Below are 21,117 nucleotides of genomic sequence, written 5' to 3' on the forward strand. Positions count from 1 at the left end.
TTTTAAAATACGCGAACCCATGAGTCATTTGGAATTTATCACGGAGTATGTTACGTCACGAACTAGGAACCAAGCTTTGTTTTCGCCCGAGCGGCCCGTTTTGCCCACCTGTTGGAAGCCCCGTTCTCGGCACAGCGAGGGCCGCGTCTGGCACCCGTGTCCCTCCGGCCAGCCACGCGCGGTGCGGGGCCCCGGGGGTCATGATGGGGCGGCGGGCCCACCCGGGCTCCGCTCTGGGGACACGGCCCTGCGCGCCTCCTGGTTATCCCCAGCTCCACGGCTTGTCCCCGCGGTCTCCAGACCCGGCCCCTGCGCCTGGCCCTCCCGGGCGGGCCTCAGCCCTGCGCGCCTCGTGTGCCGCCGGCTCACGGCTCCTGCGCCCGTCTGTCCGGGGCGCCTTCTGCGGGCAGGCCGCCCGCGTGCGAGTCCTTGGCTCTCCCCTCGCAGCTTTGATTGGCTCGCGCCTGTCACCGAGTCGGCCACTGTCCGTGTCCAGCCGGGCCCTAAGTGACACGCGCGCTTTATCGCTCTGGCCGTCCCTCCAGCTTCCTCAGGCCCTCGTTTCCATCTCACCCGTCAGTTTCTTAGCGTCGACATCTGCATTTTTCCGCATTTCTGTTGCCCGCGTGAGCATGCCAGCTGTTGGGGGCGGGGTGTCTCTAGACAAAATAAATTGGACTAAATTGTTTTAAACTTAACCTTAGGCACCTTACAAATCTCTCAAGTGGCCTCTAGGATATACTGTTCTTCCAGAATAATTTTAAAAGAGAACTTTTATATGGGAAACTCTTTGAGGCCGTCCACGTGGGGAGGACTTTGACTTCCGCCCCACGCCCGACCCACTCCAGTCAAGCACCGACTCTGGCGCCGTCCCTCGTCACCAGCGTGCCCGGCTGGTGTCCTCTGCGCCCGTGGGCACAGGGCCGTCCGCGCCCGCTGGCTCTGTCCACGCAGCACTTGACTCCTGATCTCGGGGCCGTGAGTTCGAGCCCCATGCCGGGCGTGGAGCCCACTTAAAATAAGTAAATAAGTAAAGCAGGGCTTACTTTTTTTGAAAAATGCCATAGTCACACTTGAAGACATCCATACGTGGCAAGGAAGTGAAGAATATTTTTTTAAGGTTATGTATTTTGAGAGAGACAAAGACAGCACAAGTGGGGAAGTGGCAGGGAGAGAGGGAGAAAGGGAGAGAGAGAGAGAGAGAATCCCAATCAAGCTCCGCACTGTCAGCACAGAGCCCAATGCAGAGCTCAAAGCCACCAAGTGTGAGGCCATGACCTGAGCCACAGCCAAGAGTTGGAGGCTTCAATGCCTGAGCCAGGTACCCTAAGAAGGTGAAGAATTAATTTTTTTAATGTTTTTATTTATTTTTGAGAGACAGAGACACGGGGGGGGGGTCACGGCTTGTCACTCACGGCTTGTCACCACACGCGGCTCTCATGGGAGTCAGCCCCAAGCACGGGAGGGGCAGAGAGAGAGGGAGACAGAATCTGAAGCCAGGTTCCAGGCTCCGAGCTGTCAGCACAGAGCCCGACACAGGGCTCCAACCCATGAACCAGGAAGTCATAACCTGAGCTGAAGTCGGACGTTCAAACAACTGAGCCCCCCACACGCCCCTGATGGAGTCTTAAAAGCCGCAGATGCCATGACAGAGGAGCCCTGGCTGCAGGCTGAGCACTGAGGCTGGACTTGACCCCCAGGCCTTTGTCAAACTGGGTGACCTTCACACTGGGTGTCACATCCTCGTGGTGTTGAGAAAGTGGGGGTGGGGGCGTGGCGGGTGACCCTGCCCAGGAAGCTGGCACTGGGAAGGGGAGCCGGCCCCACACTGAGGATGGGCCCTGCACAGAGCGCTGGGGGGGGGGGGTCACGGCTTGTCACTCACGGCTTGTCACCACACGCGGCTCTCACGGGAGTCAGCCCCAATCACCACACCCGGGGGCCTGAGGATTTGAGCTCCGAGTCACCGTGAAGGGCGGGGCCCCCAGGGAGCAGACAGGCCGCTCCATCCAGGCCATGGAACTTCCCGCCGGTCAGGTTCCAGAGGAGAATGAGAGCCGCAGGAAGGGAGGCCGGCAGGGGGCAGGCCTGCCAGAACCGGCTGCCGGCTGCCAACAACTGAGGTTCGCAGGTTCAGAGAAACAAAATGCCAGCAAGAAAGTGCGCTCAGGAAACAGAACGATGGAGAAAGATCAAGCAAACTTGAGGGAAAAAACCGTTAATGGGGCACCTGGGTGACTCGGTTGAGGGTCAGACTCTTGATTTTGGCTCAAGTCATGATCCCAGGGTCTGCTCTGCGCTCAGAGCGCAGCCTGTTTGGGATTCTCCCTCCCTGCCTCTCCGCCCCTCTGCCGCTTGTGTGCGCGTGAGTGTGCGTGTGCACTCGTGTGTGTGTGTGTGTGTGTGTGTGTGTGCGCGTGCACTCTCTTTCTCTCAATGAAATGAAATAATTTCATTTCTTCAAAAAAGAAAAAAAACTTTCAGAAATGAAAAATGTAATTGTTCAAAATAAAAACCTAGTGGACGGCATCGTGCAGAACTAGTGAAATCGATGTTGCAGGTGAAGAAGTGACCCAGAGAGACGGAGAGACTGACAAAGAAGAAAGCGAGCAGGTCAGGAGGCCTGCAGGACGGAGCGGGAAGGGATGACACGGGCCCGTCGGCCTCGGGACAGAGTCTGGGACGAAGCTGCCGCGTGAACACGGTGGCCGAAGAAGTCCGGACAGTAGTCCGCGATCCCGGAAGCCTCGCCAGCCCCGGTGTGAACCGCTGCAGGGAGGGCCCCGCCCGGGCGGAGCCTCACAGGCCGTGGGCTCCCCGGCGGCAGCGATGGCGCTGATTTGAAGCTGTCGGAGCTGACAGGTCACCCGCAGAGACCTGAGTCCTGACCGATTACTAACTTGGGAGCCAGACACTGGGGACGGGGGTCAGCTCTGAGCCCTACACCCGGGGACACTGCCACCAGGGGACAAAACAGTCGTTAGACTGTAAGAACTGAGCACAGTTGGATGTTTGCTAAAAAAAATAAATACAAAATAGAAACTCCGAAGTAGGAGTCGGCAGCCGTTTCTGCGAAGGGCCAATAGTGAATGCTCTTGGGGGCGCGGCCACCTGCCAGCAAAACTTTATGTAGAAAGACAGGTAGTAGCAATGTTGTTTCTTTTTTTTTTTTTTAACGTTTATTTATTTTTGGAGAGAGAGGGAGAGAGGGAGACTGAATCCGAAAGAGGCTCCACGCCCAGCACAGAGCCCGACGCGGGGCTCCAACCCACGAACCGAGAGATCATGACCTGAGCCAAAGTCGGATGTTTGACCGACGGAGCCGCCCGGCTGCTCAGCAGTGTTGTTTCTTAAGCTGAGTACACGGGTGTTTGCTTTATGCCTTTTTTTTTTTTTTTTAAGTAATCCCTACACCCAGCGCGGGGCCTGAAATCACGACCCGAGACTCACGACTGAACCGGCCAGGCTCCCCAGTGTTTGTTCTCTTCTTCAAGTTATTTTTTTTTATTAGTTAAACTATAGGTGCGCATGTGCCTGATGAAACTTTCCGGTGCGTTTCGTAAGGAAAAGTCTTAGACAGTAGGCACCCCAGGCGCGTGGCACGGGGGTCGGGTGAGGGCAGGCGAGGTCAGGGCACGGGGTGAAGGTTAGCGTGCAGCCACGGGCGGTCTCCATGGGCGGCTCGGCTGTGCCGGTCCTCCAGGCGGGAGTGGCTGCAGCGAAGGACGGGGCAGACAGCTTATTCCAGAAGCTTTGCTCTTGAAAGGCAGCAAATCCGAGAGGCCGCACTGGAGGAGAGTGTGGAGGCACAGCCTGTCCGTGTGCGGTTGGAAGAGATGGTCTGGGGGGAGTTTTCCTGTCTAAGTCCCTTCACTCCCTGCTTTTCAGTGTGACACAAAACCACACTTGGAGACGAGGAGGGTGTGGGAGGCTGGCAGAACCGGGCAAGTCAGGAAGCAGGTGGAAGTGGAGGGCACCAGGCCCGAGGTGAGCAGGGTGGCCAGCGGGACCCTCCCGGGTGGGGAGGAGCACAGCGGCAGTGCCGGCGCCCAGGAGGCCCCTCGGCGGCCCTGACCGCCGTGCACAGGCCACAGGCAGCCTCGTGAAAGTGACTTAAAGCACCTTCAGCTCATCACGGCACCCCCAGAACGTACACCTGCTCCCTGGGGCTGGGGAGACAGGCGAGGTGCTGAGCAGGTCACGTTCCCGACACACAGCGTGTGTGGCCCAGCAGTGGATCCGACACACTGACCAAAACACAGGAGTCCGTCAGTTTGCACGGCGAGCCCAGAGGCTCGGAGCCTGGGGCTGGCTCCTCTGGGATTCCCTCTCCTCCTCATGGTGCAGAAGGGCTGCAGCAGCCCCGAGCGTCACATCGGAGGGTGTGCTTCTCTCCTCACGTTTCTCTAGCTTTTCACTGGGAAGGGAAGTGTTTCCCCAGAGCTCCCGACAGACCTTCTTCCACCAGGACACTGCCTCAGAGCCTGAGAATGGCAGCCAGGGCCTCGGCAAGAAAGCCAGAAGGCTGCGGGTGGGCCTGCGGCCCGATCTGTGCGGGGCAGGGCGGTCAGACGCCGGCCCGGGGCCTGCGGCCTCTGCCCCTTGCGAGCAGTGCTGTGTGCTTGAGGAGGAGGGCAGGCCTGGCTCACCCCGGGGAGTGCGCAGCGGGAGGGGAGGTGGGATGAATGCAGTGTGGTCGCTTCCACGATCCGCGAAGCTTCTTCAAGCCCCTCGTGTCTTGAGTATTTGAGTGTGTGCGTGATGGAACTTCCTGCACGGCATTCTGCTTTCTGTAAGAATACTTGTTATTGTTTTAGTATTAAGTTTTTATTTATTTTGAAAAAGAGAGAGAGAGAGAGAGACAGCATGCGTGAGCCAGCAAGGGGCAGAGAGAGAGGGAACCCCAAGCAGATTCCGGGCTGTCAGGGTAGAGCCTGACTTAGGGCTCAAATCACAAACCGTGAGACCATGACCTGAGCCGCAGTCGGATGCTGAACTGACGGAGCCCCCGGTGTCCTGAAGGATTACCTCTGTTACGTGGTATTTCTCAAGCACGGGGCTCTTGTGCCAAAAGGACGCACCCCTCTTGGAGTTGAGGGGGAACCAGAGCCCCTCACTCCTGTCCTGCCCCAGGAGCTACTGGCCTGAGCCCTAGCCTGACCTTCTGGGTCTGCACAGGTGCCTGGGCCCCGGATCCCCAGCTGCACCCAGGGCTTCGGGGTCACCATGCCCCACCTTCTCCATCCTGCCCGAGGCATGGCCTCTTCCTCTGACCCCGCCCCCACCCTGCCCCTGCCCCACTCCTCCGTCTTCTCTCCTTGCTGGGGAGCCTGGAGCCGCGACCCCCCCCCCCCAGAGCCTCATGCAGCCCAGCCCCCTCCTGCCCACAGCTTCAGAGGCCTCCTCCCCGCCTCCGTCTCAGAGCACCTGCACCCCACACATCTTCCATCTGGCTTCTCCCCCTCGGCACTAGCCCGCACCCCCGGACCTCGTGGGGCTGGGGCAGGGCCGGACGAGCAGGTGCACAGCAGGCGCTCAGTCCAGCTAAACAGGGAGGAGACTGCAGAGAACCGAGCCCAGGGACCCCCGAGCCTGCAGGTCTGGACCCTCAGGAAAACCTGTGATCAGAGACACTACGGGTGTTGTTGAAAAGGTAGATCTTTAAAAGTCAGCTCTTCTGAATGGAAGTTTTACATAAAGCTGTTTTCTCCATGCTGAGGCGTGTGTAAGAGTACTTCTAACTGAAACATGGACAGTTCCACTTGAAGCAAGATGAGTGGTTTTCAAAGCCAATAAAATGCCCGGGGACGAGGCCGCACAGAGCAGGCGCCCTGCTAGCTGTGGGCGCACGTCGCCTAACGAGAGGTCGACACGGGATGGCCAGGGGGCCGGAACCGGCCCGGCCATCGCCCGCATGCTGGTCGCACGCTCAGGTGCCTCCCACGCAGTTTAGTGGCTTAAAGTCAAACCTAAAAACGTAGAGATGTGGAACTGAGTGCTTACAGCTGACTGGAAGGTTAGTCTTCGATGCGGTTTAAGCATCACACATTCCTGGGGCCCCTGGGAGGCTCGGTGGGTTAAGCATCTGACTGTTGATCTGGCTTGTTGGTAAGATCGGTGCCTGCGTCAGGTTCTGCACGGACAGGACAGTGCGAGCCTACTTGGGCTTCTGCCCCCCTCTCTGTCTCTGCCTCTTCCCTGATTGCATTCCCTCTCTCTCTCTCTCTCAAAATAAATGACCTTTAAAAAAGTAAGAATTACACATCTCTACAAAACAAGTAAATAAATTTTAAAAAATCACAAATTTCTAACGTAATTATTTTTTAACTTCAAAAGCAACCGAACTGGAAAGGTTTTCTTAACTCGGATGACAAAGGTCAGTCACATACGAATGACTCATCCACGTCGGTCAGCACAGGAGCACGCCCCGGACAGCAGGCCAGGGTCGGGCCCACGGCAGAGCGGCACCCACCTCCGAGAGCCTGGCCCTGCCCGGAGGGCGACGCCACGTGCCGGGACATCCGGAGGGCCGCGATGACAGTGTGCTCCCGGGGCGGTCAGAGCGCCGCGCCGCCCGGTGGGGGGTCCCAGCCACGCGGCACCCAGCGCGTGGAACTCTGGGGCGAGTCAGGGGCCACTTCCGTGTGGCCAAGAAATAAAACGGTGTGTGGGCTTTTCAGTGAGATGGTGTCCCCACCTTGCCCCCTCTGAGCACAGTGGTCGGGTGCCCTGCGCCTCTGCTGCGGCCGCACTCGATGAGCACGCGGGCACACTCAGGGGTGCGTGCCCACAGGCAGCTTGCTGGTTCGAGGCCCATCCTGCGGCGGTGGGGTGACGTGGTGTGTGTGAGGACCTTCTTTTCTTTTTTTTTTTTTTTTTTGAGAGACAGAGAGAGATAATGCGATCAGGGGAGGGTCAGAGAGAGAGAGAGGGAGACACAGAATCCGAAGCAGAATCCAGGCTCTGAGCTGTCAGCACAGAGCCTGATGCGGGGCTGGAACCCACGAACCGTGAGATCATGCCCTGAGCCGAAGTCGGACGCTTAACCGACTGAGCCACTCAGGCGCCCCTCGAGGGCCTTCTTTACTTGCCGCCATGTGTCCCTGGACTCCGGGTGGCCTGTGCTCCGAGCTCCGAAGGCAGCGCCGCGAAGCTCCCGGCGCGGAGCAAGGCCGTGGGAGTGCGCTGGGCTTCTGGAGTCTCTGGGGCAAAGGTGTGGACGGTTGAGTTGTGCGCGGTGTTTCCAAATCTCCCGGAAAACCTTGGCCCCGTTCGTGCTCAGGGCTGCAGGTGTAGGAGTCTTTCCTCACTCTGGGGTGGTTGCGTTTTTATGAAGCATTTTCTTTTTTGCCAATTTGGCAGATGAAACACGTGTTTCGTTATTGGTTTTCACTTGCGGTTTTTAGTTATGAGTGAAGCTGGCTGCCTTCTGTGTGCTTTGCGTGTTGTTGGGATTCGCAGCCTTTCTGAAGGCGACCGAAAGCCAGCAGCAAGTGTGTGTTCGCTGTGCTTTGTGAAAGTCAGAGCGCAGGAGGCCAGAGAAGGCGCCCTGCGAGGGACTGGGCCCCGCCGAGACCTGTTTTTCCAAATGAATGCAGTCATCCCCACAGTAGTAAACCCATCTGCACAGCTACTGGAATCCCATTTTCCAGTGAGGAAATCCGAGGCCCAGGGCACTGAACGCCTGACCAAGGCAGGGGTGGCCGCCGGCCAGAGGTCCCCAGGCCTCCTTGTGCTCCCAGAGTTCCCCAGGGGACAGGCCTGACTGGAGTGGGGGCGGATCTCTGGGGGAAGGGCCAAGGCTGTCCCAGAGGTCAGATCAATAATGGCAGGAAGGTCCTGAGGAATGTAGCTGGGAGGGGGAGGGGCCACACTCCTGCAGAAGGGGGGCGGGTCTGCCCTGGAGTCACCCGCTCTACACCCACTGTGTTCTCCGTTCTGCCCCTGGGGACAGTGGACGGAGCTCCCCGCTGTCTCCCTTGGGGGCCCCCGCAGTGCACCCAGTGTGGGGGGGGCCTCACCCTCCCACCCGCACCGCGCCCCCCTGCACTGAGGACAGCAGGACCAGAAATGCCGAGGGGCGAGGGGTGTTGGCGTTCTTTCTTTCTCTTCAAATTTTGTTCTTTTGAAAATTTCATTAGTGTTTCTTGAAATTAAACATTTTCCCCTTAAGAAGGATTGCGTAAAATGTTAAGATACACGTGATGCCATCAAACGACTACTAATCCAAAATTAATTTTAAATCCTGCGTAAGGACATTTCTATAGATCTGTCTCCAGATGACAGCTAATCAGATGAGTGCACTGCCAGGCTGGGCCTCTCTGACCATCCAGAACAAACAAAAACGGCCCCCTCCCGTTCTCTGGCCACTGTGGCAGCGTGGGTGTGAGCCTCCCCGCAGTGGCCTCTCCCACAGCTCCTGGAGGCCAGGCGAGGCCGGGGCTGTGCGGCCCGACTCGGAGACGTAGGCCGGCTCTCAGTGAGCAGATCAAGACCAGAGTCCAAGCCGTCGGACTTCAGACCCCGAGCCCACTGGCCGAGAGGAGCCCGGAGGCCGGTGCCCCCAGGCCCCAGCCGCGGACGGTGGGGTGGAGGCACGCAGGGGCCGTGCTGACTCTGTGGGGCGGCCTGCGCGGGGCAGTGACGGGCTGGCCGGGGTGACGCCACCCTACTTCCCCTCAGTGGGAGAGGGTCCAACGAGCCACATCCTCCCCTTTCTCAAAAGAAACTGGAAATCTTGCTTTTTCTATAGAATGTTTTCATTTTTTATTATTGGCCACTAATTAACAAATCAGAGTGTGGGCCAAATGACAGATTAACCCGCACTACACCTGCTGTGAGCAGATCCAGCCGCGCCTGCGGCGTGTGGTCTGACAGGCGGGAAGCTGCGCCACCCCGGTCACGATTTTACATGCTGGACAAGAGACAAAGGAAACGTGCCGATGACCCGAACCAACCGGATCAGCGGGTGGGCTCCAGAGAGAGGCCCGGCCTCTGGGCCCAGTGCCTCCCAGCCTGGGGCGTCAGGTGGCTGCTGGCATAACTGGGCTTCTCCTCACTCAGGGGCTACGGGATGCCCGTGTGAGCATGTGCAGGGCAAGCGCACCAGGCCCTCCTGGCCTCATGCACGGGTCCATCCAGTGGAGTGTCACCTGCCTCTGACCAGGGCTGCGTGGGCCCCCAGGGTCCCATCTCATCTGTCCCTTTGTGTTCTTGAGCAGATAGTTCTGTGCCTTCCCTGGAGGGATGCTTGTGTTTGGAACTCCCTCTGAAATCGGGTTGATCGGCTGTGGCTCTCCTGGCCCGGCCTCGGTCTGAGGACATGAAAACATGGGGCCTCCGAGCTCCCTTGCCCACACACCCTCAAGACCAGGAATACTGCCACCTGGCCTGCCCAGAGACGTGTTTGTGTTTCTTGTGATGCCAGGCATTGAGCGCAGGAGGGCAGCTGATGACCCAGCACTGGTTTTGAATGATAGCCACTTTGTGATAAGTAAGAAAAGCTTAAAATCACCTAGAATAGATGACCTCAGAAAACATCCTGTGATCCCATTGTACACGCACCTGGAACAGCACAGTCTTCTTCACACACTAGCCAGAGGACTTCCCTCAGGTCTGAGAACCTTCTGGAATGTTAGCGGCAGTGAAATGGGCGGACACAGGAGAGCCTTGTGAGACCTCGCTCGGAGACCAGCAGCCCAAGCCCCAGGGAAGGGAGCCAGCGAGAGCCAGGGAGGGCTGTCCTCTGCACCAGAAACCTGTCCTGACGCAATCCCCGCCAGGGCTCAGCGGCCAGGCCCTGGGAGCACAAGTGGGGAGCGGGGTGACGCCTCTCCCACTGGGGACTCGGCGCACACGCTCGCTGATCTCTGTCACAGAGGCCTCGTGAGGCAGGTAGGCTTGGGAGCTGTCCACGAGAGCCACCAGGCCTATGCGGCGCGGTGACTGTGACGGTCCCAGCACCCCAGGGGGTGAGAGGGCCTGCCTCCTTACTGCTAAGCACCCTTTATCTTTTTGGCTCTGCCTGTCACCACTCTCAGGACAGCAGTGGATGTGAGTGCCTGGCACTTGCTGCAGGTTGGTGTCTGCCGCCCCTCAGTGCCACTGTCATCACAACTAAAGAAATCCCAGACCCAGGGTCCTGGGCGGAGGAGGCAGCCGCACTGTGTCCGAACTGCGTGAGTGGCGCCAGCTTCCTGCCCATACCAGTTATCATAACCTGAGGCTTTTTAAGAAGTCCAGAGTATCCTCTAAACTTTTGAGAAGCCATGGTCAAGTAGATCTTTGTTAGCTCTTCTCTTGAAGGTGCTATGATGAAACACTTACTGCCATTCGGGAAAAGACTTGTATTGAAATAACTTTTACGACAAAGTAAATAAGAAATTGTGAAACCGGCTTATTCTTTAGTGATACGTATTCTGAGGTCACAGCACGGCTAGCCCTCACTTCTTCAGGCCAGGAGTTGTAAGGACTAGATTTTAACACCCCTCCATAAACAACTAGAAAGTTGGACAAGATAAATGAAACAACTGTTTTTTGGACATTGGCCAACAGTCAGCCCAGGACTGTGGTCCGTCAAAGTAGGAAGACCAATGAGGCGAGTTCCAGGGTCCCCCTGGCTTTCGGCCTGAAGGCAGTTTCTGGGCTGCAGTCATAGGGAGGGGGTGCCAAACAGAACTCAGAAGCCGTGCTGAGTTTGGGAAGGCCGAAGGGGCTGGCAGTTGCAGGACAGAGTCCAGAAGGGAGGGTATACACAGAAGAGAGCTCCTTCCTTGAGTGCTCACCACCTGTTAGCCCGTGGATGGAGAGAAGAAAGCTCCACAGTTCCAGGCAGAGGAAAGACAAACAACTTGTAAGCTGAACCGTTTCCAGAGCTCTCACAGGGTAGGGAGACGTTCAGTCAGAGTGCTGGGTCCCCATCAGCACCTTCATTCAGTGGCGATGCAGAGAAGTCGCACCTCAGTAGTAGGCTAGGTATCTCTGGAGTGAAGGCCCGTGTAGACTTAGCCTGGAAAAGCTTAAAAACAGTGTTTGAAATGACCAACAAAGGAACCTGAGTGCCTGTCAAAAAAAAAAAACAACCCAACACTCTAAAACAAAAAATATTTTCAAGAAAATATTACAATGCCTCACACCCAATCAAAAATTACAAGACACTGTGCTCGCTTCGGCAGCACATATACTAAAATTGGAATGATACAGAGAAGAATGGCGTGGCCCCTGCGCAAGGATGACACGCAAACTCGTGAAGCGCTCCATATTTTTAAAAAAAAATTACAAGACATTGACAATAAACTATTTAAAAAAAAAAGTTCCTAACATATAATGACTGCTAAATAAATATTAGTCACTATTTTCAATTGAAAAAAAAATTACAAGACACGTGAAGAAGGAGGAAAATGTGATCCATATGCAAGAGGAAAATCGGTCAGTAGAGGCCCCAAAATAACAGAAATGAGGGAACAAGCAAAGACATTTAAAGTACTGGAATGAGGGGCGCCTGGGTGGCTCCGTCGGTTAAGCCTCCGGCTTCGGCTCAGGTCAGATCTCAGGTTCGTGGGTTCGAGCCCCGCGTCAGGCTCTGTGCTGACAGCTAGCTCAGAGCCTGGAGCCTGCTTCCAGTTCTGTGTCTCCTTCTCTCTCTGCCCCTCCCCCTCTCATGCTCTGTCTCTCTCTGTATCAAAAATAAATAAAACATTAAAAAAATTAAAAAAGTACTGGAATGAGTGTACCCAAGTATTTAAAGAAAAGCATGTACATAATGAGAAGATTGAAAATAAGAGAGGCACTAACAAAACATGCAGAGATGACAACTCTAATATTTGAAAATGAAAGTTCATTGTCTGGGATTAACCCAAGAATAAAGATGGTAGAAGGAGGAACAGAGAACTTGAAGGCATAGGAATAGAATCTGTCCTGACCCACAAAGAGAGAAACGAGGGAGAGAGAATGGCCTTGTCCCCAACACAGTGTCCATCAGTCTAATGGAAGGGGGGGAGATGGGGGAAGAAGTATTTCAAGACGTAATGACCAGATTTTTCCCGAAGTTCTATGCAAATCTGAACTCACGCACCAGGGAGTCCAGCTTCCTCAAGCAGCTGGCTAGAGGAGTATCGTAGCCGAGCTTCTGAGAATCAGTGGTAAAGAGAATCTTAAAAAGCCTCAAAGGAAAAAATAAAGGACACGTCACGTAGAGATGAACAAAGGTAGAATGAGGCAGACTTTTCTTCAGAAACTGTGCAAGCCAGAATACAAAGACTTCAGATTTGAAGCACTGAAAGAGAGGAAACGCTGTCGAAATAGAATTCTATAGCAGCGAAAACAGCCTCCGAAAATTAAAAGGAAGAATAAGACCTTCCCCAGACCAACAAATCTGATAGAGTGTACCACCAACTGCCTACACCACATGCAATATTAGAAGACACTCTTCAGGCTGAAGGAAGATGGTACCAGATGGAAACCTGGGTCAGTAGAGAGGGGCTTGCTTTTTCCTTTAAACATGAATTGTTTAAAACACACACGCTGACAGTGTATTATAGGGCTTGTGAGACACACATAGAAGTGAAATGGGTGACGGCGGTGGCTTACGCGGTAGGACGGGGAAGAGGAGGTGCTCCCGGGAGGCTCTCCCACACGACTGGGCAGCGCTGTGCCCCAGCAGAGCAAGAGAAGTTACAAACGCACATGGTAAACCACGGAACAGCCACTCTACAACCACCTCACAAACAGCAGCCAAGTGTAGCCAGTGGTGCCGATAAAATGGAATAAAAAACGCCAACCCCGGGCGCCTGGGGGACTCAGTCAGTTAAGCATCTGACTCTTGATTTTGGCTCAGGTCATGATCTCATGGTTCATGAGCTCAAGCCCGGCCTTGAGCTCCCCACTGATGGTGTGGAGCCTGCTTGGGATTCTCTCTCTCTGTCTCTCTCTCTCTCCCTTTCTAAATACATACATACATACGTAAAACTTAAAAAAAAAATCAGCTCAAAAATAGCCAAAAAAAGAGGAAAGGAGGAACAAAGGCCAGATAAGATAAATAGCAAACAACTTAGCAAGAAGGCACATTTAAAACCAATCGTGTTGAGGGGCGCCCGGGTGGCTCAGTCGGTTAAGCCTGCAACTCGTGATTTTGGCTCAGGTCATGATCTCACGGGTTTGTGAGATCAAGCCCCATGTCAGGCTCCACACTGAGCGTGGAGAGTGCTTGGGATTCTCTCTCTCTTCTCTCTCTGCCCCTCCCCTACTTCCACCCATGCCACACACTCTCTCAAGATAAATTTTTACAAAAAGAAAGAAGCCTACTTTAATTATAGACACACAGCTAGATTAAGAAGGGCTGGATGGCTACTTAATGTCAGGCAAAGTGGACTCGCCAGGGGACATTCACCTGAGGGGAGAAGGGGCATTTCATGACCATATAGAAGTCAACTAACAGGAAGACATCACAGCCCTCAGTATGTGTGCTCCTAACAAGGCAGCTGTAAGACACGTGCAGTCTAAACACTCACAGAAATGAAAGGAAACCCAGTAAAACCTTGGATCCCAAGAAGCTTGTTCTGCAAGTGTTCCACAAGACAAACATTGCTAATAAATTTTAACTTGATAAACTTGCGATATGACTCATACATGACGCCAAACGTTACATGATCACAACGGAGCCAATGGTTCACTCTCTCCCCCCTCCCTCCCCCCTCCTCACTGCGGGATTGTGAGTGATCATCTCCCATGCTCAGATGCTTGGTCTCAGGCCTCGGTGTTTGCCAGGAATCAGTGATTTTTCAGAACGTTGGAATCTGCCCACAACGGACACGAGTGTATTTTCTGTCGCTTCCAAGCACCTGTGGACAGTCCATTGCTTTTCCATCCAAGAGTGAGCTTAGGAATGCTGGCCTCATTCTAGGTCAGGCTCCTGCAGATGGAGACCCTGTCCTCTGCTGCCTAGTTGCCAGTGACACTAAATAGAGTCAATGACAAGAGTTTATTAATACTGTAATCAACCTCTGTGTGAACATAGACAATGGTCCCCATGCAGAAAAAGGTTGAAGAGAAAGGGGGTAAGAAGAAGGAGATGGTAACGGTGGAAGGAATTAAGAAGAAGGAGATGGTAACAGTGGAAGTTAAGAAGGAAATCATTGAGAAGTACGAACGATGTCTATGAGTGCATGAAATTGCAAGGTTTTATAGGAAGTCTGTGTCTGCCTCTCGTCTTCAGAGGAGGTGGAGAAAAAGGCAGAGGAATCCCTCACTTCTGATGAGATTTGGGGGGTGTGTAAAATGTAGGGAACAGTGCACAATTTTGTAGAAAAGCACCACCCGGATAAAGCTATGGCACTGCAAGTGATGAATCGGTTCAATGAGGACGCAGTGTCACATTTCCACAAAATCCTCAACAGGAGGCCACAGCAAGTGTCATTGGATAGGTTGATAGTTAAAACTGCATGAAAAGAAAGATTCCATTGAGCCAGTAGACAGCAGTGAATCCGTTAGTGACAGTCGCCCTGCACAATCCCTCTCCTTTCTCGCCCCCCTCACACCGGCCACGAGGTTTTCAAAGGGAAGCACGGGATCATTTATTTTTCTTTATAGTTTGTATTTTCTTTATTATGTTGTATTATCTTACAATATTGTAACCATTTTTATGTGAATATTTTGGGGCTGTGGAATGAATCATCTGAGTTTCCATTATTTCTTACGGGGAAATTCACTCAGATATACAAGTGCTTTGGATTCCAAGCACGTTTCTGGAACAAATTATGCTCACAAACCAAGGTTTTACTGTATAGAGAAGTCCATAATTAGAGACTTCAGGACTTCTCTCTCAGTAATCTATAGGACAAGTAGACAGAAAAATCCTTGGGGATGTAGAGGATTTCAGCACTGTCAACCAGATTGAGCTAACTGACATGTAGACTCCTCTAAAAACAATAGCAGAATACAGATTCTTTTCAGATGTGTATGGACATTCCACAAGGTTGACCATATATTGAGCCATAAAACTAGTCTCAGTAATTTTAAAAAGATTGAAATCATACAGAATATATTTGCTGGCCACAAAGGTATTACATTGGAAATCAAGAACAGAGCAGAAAAATATCCAAAAAAAACTGAAAATAAACAGAACCCTTCAATCAAATTTTTTCAAACATTGATTCATTTTTGAGAGACGCTGTGTGAAGAGGAGAAGGGCAGAGAGAGGGAGATACAGAACCCGAAGCAGGCTCCAAGCTGCCGGCACAGAGCCCAACACAGGGCTCAGACTCATGGACCTTGAGATCATGACCTGAGCCAAAGTCAGACGCTTAACGACTGAGCCCCCCAGGTTCCCCTTAATAACTCATGGGTCAAAGAAGAAATCACGAAGTGGTACTTAGAAACGTAAGCCTTTAAATGCTTAATGAGAGAAGAACACTGGTCTGAAGTCAGCAATCTACAGCTTCACCATAAAAAGCTAGAAAAATAAGAACAAATTAACTCCCAAGATGGAAGGAAGGAAATAATAAAGATAAAAGTAGAGAACAGTGAAATAGAAAAGAAAAAGTGATGCAGCAAGCCAAACCAAATCTGATTTGGAAGATACCACCAAAACTGACAGACACATGCTGTTGACTCAGGTAAAGTGGTGGCACTCCAAGCTGGGGGTGGCGTGAGCAAAGGGGACGTCCCAGCAGGCCTAGAGGATGTCAAGGAGACAGTACCGGAAGAGCCAGCGCGGGCCGGTAGTGTGACAAGTCGACCTGCATAAAATTGGCAAAGTTGCCGAAAGACCAACGTCACCAGAACTGACCCAAGAAGAAATAGAAAGGTGAGCAGGCCAGAGAGGAGGAAGCCGAGCAAATGTGGCTGGAGGAGAGTGTCCTTGGGCTGATGGGAAAACCTGCAGCTGGCGCTTCTACCCGGCGCTGCGCTGCCAGTCGCAACTTCAGCATAAAGCAGAATAAGAAAGGGGGTGGGGTGGGGCAGACAGACAGACTGCCAAAGAAATAAAGCTCTGTTTATTCACGTACCATATGATCGGTACATAGAAAATGCTAAGGCGGGGCGCCTGGGTGGCTCAGTTGGTTGAGCCTCCAACCTTCGCTCAGGTCAGATCTCACGTTCGTGGGTTCGAGCCCCGCGTCGGGCTCTGTGCTGACGGCTAGCTCAGAGCCTGGAGCCTGCTTCCGGTTCTGTGTCTCCTTCTCTCTCTGCCCCTCCCCCTCTCATGCTCTGTCTCTCTCTGAATCAAAAATAAATTTTAAAAAAACATTAAAAAAAAGAAAATGCTAAGGAACCTTACAAAAAAACAACCCAGGTGTGAGAACTAAAGGCCCAGGATACAAGGTCAGTATGCCACATCAGTCATATTCCTGTACGTAGCAATGAGAATTGGAATGGAATAAAAATGCCATTTACAGTTGCCTCCAAAACTGTGAAGTACTTAGGGACATACTAAACGAAATACCTGTGCACTGACAACGTCCATTGCAGAGAAAATTAGGACCTAAATAGTGAAGAGCTATACCATGCTCATGGACTGGAAGACTCAGTGTGAGGCTGTCATTTCTTCCAAGATGTATCTATACACTTAGCACAGCCCCTGTCAAAATCCCAGGAGGCTTTATAAAGTTGAAATCAGGGGCGCCTGGGGGGCTCAGTCGGTTGAGCGTCCGGCTTCGGCTGAGGTCATGATCTCACAGTTTGTGGGTTCCAGCCCCACGTCGGGCGCTGTGAGGACAGCTCAGAGCCTGGAGCCTGCTTCGGATTCTGTGTCTCCCTCTCTCTCTGCCCCTCCCCTGCTTGCACTCTCTCTCTCTGTCTCTCAAAAAATAAATAAAGGACATTAAAAAAAGACCATAATCCATCATAAGCCTAAACGTAATGGCTAGAACTAGAAAGCTTCTATAAGAAAGCACAGTAGAGAATCTTTGTGACTTTGGATAGGCAGAGAGAGATTCCTTGGGGAACAAATGGTCTGAACCATAAATGAAAACACTGATGGGGGGACTCCATCGACAGTGCAGAGTTCCGCTTGTCCGGTGGCACCGTGCGGACGGAGGGAAAACAAGCTTCCAGCTGGGAGGACACCTGCGTGCGTGTCAAGGACTTGTATCCAGAGTAGACAAGGTGGATTAGAAACAAATACACACAATAAAAGATAGCCAAAATACTTGAAAAGACACTTTTTGAAAGAAGATTTATTTTTTCATTTTTGGAGGGGTTTTATTTAAATTGTAGTTAACATACAGTGCAGTATTGGTTTCAGGAATAGACTTCAGTGACTCATCACAGCGAAGATAATTAAATGGCCAATAAGCCCACAAAGGAAGCTCCACATTATTAGTCATCAGCAAAATGCACCCTAAAACCACAGCGACGTGCCCCTGCGTGTTGACTCGAGTGACCCAAAGAATTTTAAGGCCTGACAATATCCAGTGGTAGCAAGGATGTGGAGCAGTGGGAACCCAGACACGCACCCTGGCAGCTTGCGATGTGGTGCCACTGCTTTGGTAAGGTTCTTAAAAAGTTACACGTACACTAACTGCACAGCCCAGCCGTTCAAGTCTGAGGTAACCGTGCAGGAGAGAGAGAGATACCCATGCACCTGGGACACCTAGGTGGCTCAGTGGGTTGAGCGTCTGACTCTTGACCTCAGCTCAGGTCATGATCTCACAGTTCGAGGGATCGAGCCCCGAGTCGGGCCCCATGCTGGCGGTGCAGAGTCTGCTTGGGAATCTCTCTCTCCCTCTTTCTGCCCTTCCTGTGCCCATGCTCTCTCTGTCTCTCAGATAGAAAAAAAGAAATATCCATGCACCCAAAGGCTTTAGCGTCGATGTTTAGAGCGGCTTCATGCATGGCGTGGCCAAATAGGAGACAACACAAGTACCACCGACAGACAAATGGGAAACGGAAGGACGCAGCCATGTAATGGAGCACTGCTCCGCACATGACAGAGCCAGGTGCCCCCGGCGGCAAGGACCAGTCCCCAGACACTTCTTTGGTCTCTGGGAGAACCAGGCTTTAAAAAGTATCTAGCGGGGCCCCTGGGGGGCTCAGTCGGTTGAGCCTCCCAACTTCGACTCAGGTCATGATCTCACGGTTCATGGGTTCGAGCCCCGCGTCGGGCTCTGTGCTGACAGCTTGGAGCCTGGAGCTGCTTCGGATTCTGTGTCTCTCTCTCGCTGCCCCTCCTCTGTTTATGGTCTGTCTCTCAAAAATAAATAAGTGCTTAAGTAAATAATGAGATAAAATGAAACCAAGATTTAAAAAATAAAAGAAAATAAAAAGTACCTAGTACCATGTATCCTATTCACACCTAAAGTTCTAGAAGAGCCCCATCTGATCAGCAGCGAGAGAAGGCCAGGCCGTGCTTGGTTGGGATTGCAGGCGATGAAAATGTCCATACACACAGATGTATACAGTTTCTAAAAGCTGTTAAAATGCACACTTAAAAATGGGCGCATTCGAAAAACTGTTTTTAGAGCGTCGGTCGAAGAGAGGGGCAAGAGAGAGTCCCAAGCAGGTACAGGCTCAACCCCACGACCCTGGGATTAAGACCTGAGCCGAAGTCAAGAATCTGATGCTCTAATCACTGAAGCACCCAGGCGTGCCCAATGGGTGCATTTTATTGCATGTAAGTTATAACTCAGGGGAAGCTTATTTGTTTCTTTTTCTTAATGTTTACTTTTGAGAGAGAGCGCGCATGCTTGAGCACACACGCAGGGGAGGGGCAGAGAGAGGGGGACAGACCTCCAAAGCGGGCTCGGGGCTGACAGCAGCGAGCCCGATGTGGGGCTCGAACTCACGAACTCTGAGATCATGATCTGAGCCAAAGTCAGACATTCAGCCAACCGAGCCAGGCCCCCCGAAACTGTTTTACAAATAAGGAGCGGCTGTGGTCGGCGTCACCCAAACGCCGGGCAGCAGCTGTGGTCCAGCGAAGGAGCCGGCGACCAGCACCCTCCTCTGCCTCTCCCGCCCCACGGCCGTGCATCTGTTCTCCACTCTGAGCCTGGGGGCGCCGCGCGGGTCACCGCAGAATCAGGCTCGCCCACGGGGACACCGCCGCAGCCCGCCGTCCGCTCGTAGTTGCTCAGAGCCGAGGAGGATCTGGGAATTATTATCAATTTACCTGGCTCTCTTAATGACTCTGCACAGTGGAACCTCGGAGCTCCCGGGGGAGGCCATTACCACAGACTGGGTCCTCCCAGCAGGGCCCCCTCCCCCCGCTCTTGGGCCTCAGTCCCTGGGCGCCCGCAAGGGTGAGCGAGCCTCGCGCCTCCTCCCCGCCGCCAGAACCGCTGCCCCTGCGGACCCGAGTGCGAGGTTTTGTTTGATGAAATAGTACCTACCTCGACTTTAAAACCATTAAACCCAGTTTATAGAACAAACCCGCTTTCATTTTCTCTCTGTGGTTTTTTTTTTTAATTAAAGCATAATTGACAAACGGCTTCCTATTAGTTTCAGGTGCACCTTCGGTTTCCTGGTCTCATAAGGGTCATTCCATCTCTGGAGGACACTGCGCAGCTAGGTCACACTCCTGTCCCCTCGCTAAGGAAAGGCCTCCGGGGACCAGTAGCCCCTCCAGCCATAGATGTGACAAGGGACCTGGCTGCATTCCAGCGAAAGCTCGCTTACAGAGCCCGAGGGAGCCTTGTTTGGAGTTTCCTTGCCGTCTGGGACTGTGTACACACGAGGTGGGCGTGGTTGTGTGGCGAAGACCCGGCGCTCGTGAACCTAAAGGAGGCGGGCTGGGCTTTCCCCTAAATGTGATCGCTGTGTATTTACAATACAGGCTTGGTCAAATTACATCGCCCCTACGTCCCTGCTTTACTAAGTGCTTTCATCGTGAATAGGTGTTAAACTTCATCAGACTTTTTGCCTTGATTACGAGAAACGTGATTTTTTTTCATTTATTTGTGTGGTAAAATATGGTGGTAGATTTTCTGAAAATAAGCCAGCCTTGCACTACTGAGGTAGACGGTACTTGATAGCGATGTATATTTAATACTTGGTTGATCTGATTTGATGTTTACATGTAGTTTTTGCAGCTGTATTTAGGAGTTGAACTGGCCCGCTAGTTTCTCTCGTGTTGTCCTTGTACGGTTTGGGAATAAAACTAGCCAGGCGTCTTTCACGCTCTTTCATTTTTCTGAATAATTTGAATAAGATAGAAACATACTGTCCCTTAAAGTTTTGGTTTCTGTGAAAATTCAGTGGACCCACCTGTAAAGCCATCTGAGCCAGGGGCCTTTGGGAAGCGAACTGTTGGACCTTCAGTTTCCTTAATAGTCACTGGGTATCCCAAACGCTACCTTTCGGTTCTGGTTTGGGAGTTTTCTGTTGTTTCTAGGTTTTATCAATTTACGAGTGGAAACTTCTAGATAACACTCCCTGGTGCCCAGTGATCGTGTTGATCTGTTCTCCCTTGCTGGGGTCAGTCTTGGCGGACGTCCGTGTCACCGCCGACGGCTTGGGCTCGGTCCATGTCCTGTCTGCTGTTTTCCTCGCGGCTTCCGAGTCCCTGAAGTCGTCCTTACCTTCACGATTTTACGTCTCGTTTCCCTCAGTTTGCTGTGTTGCTTTCTCTCCAGCTTCTTATGCTGGATGTTTAGCTCGTCTGCGTTTCCCGAGAAATGTCTCCGCCGCGTCCTGCAGATTCTGGGATTCAGTTCTGAGTATTTCTTAATTCATCTTATGGATTCCTTTATAACTCAAGGATGATTCTGTAATGTGTTGTCAGTTTCAAATCAGAATGCATTTGAGGGGGGTTGGTGTCAGTTTCTGATTTTATCGCATTGTGTCTCAAAGGCATGGAGACTCACGCTGTGGCGAGTCTGATCTGTGGTCTGACTCTGTGTATGGCCTATTTGCTGAAAAAGAAATTCTATTCTCTGCCTGTTGGTTTAGATGCCTGTGTGTCTGATAACTCACACCGATCGATTCCATTGATTAAGTCTTTGCCACCTCTGCGTGGGTTTGTCTGTCTGTCTGTGATCAGTAGGGACGAGTCACAGTCTCCGCCTACCCGTGCTGAATTATCTCTTCCCTGTGTCTCTGCCCTGTTACCGGATACACTCTGAAGCCACACCTGAACCAACAGAGCCCTGATTCCCCGTCCTGACACTTGTATCATTCTGT

General features: G+C 52.6%; 1 protein-coding gene and 1 non-coding gene across 3 annotated transcripts in view; both read left to right on the top strand.

The window, feature by feature from the left end:
- CCDC57 (coiled-coil domain containing 57) overlaps nt 1-19,966 on the top strand; it is a 70,702-nt gene extending 50,736 nt beyond the window's left edge. The window contains exon 17 of one of the 2 annotated variants that reach the window (XM_029928351.1): nt 19,438-19,966. In XM_029928351.1, the coding sequence (XP_029784211.1) occupies nt 19,438-19,832 (395 nt within the window). In that variant the 3' untranslated portion in view covers nt 19,833-19,966. Of the gene's footprint in view, nt 1-2,560; nt 3,050-19,437 lie in introns of those variants that run through there. The other variant, XM_029928352.1, reaches the window with a different exon arrangement.
- LOC115283072 lies at nt 11,159-11,265 on the top strand. The gene has a single exon (XR_003904892.1). It is a non-coding gene; the product is annotated as a U6 spliceosomal RNA (small nuclear RNA).
- Nucleotides 19,967-21,117: the final 1,151 nt, after the last annotated feature.

Source organism: Suricata suricatta, chromosome 17 (assembly GCF_006229205.1).
Source record: "Suricata suricatta isolate VVHF042 chromosome 17, meerkat_22Aug2017_6uvM2_HiC, whole genome shotgun sequence".
Lineage (NCBI taxonomy): Eukaryota > Metazoa > Chordata > Mammalia > Carnivora > Herpestidae > Suricata > Suricata suricatta.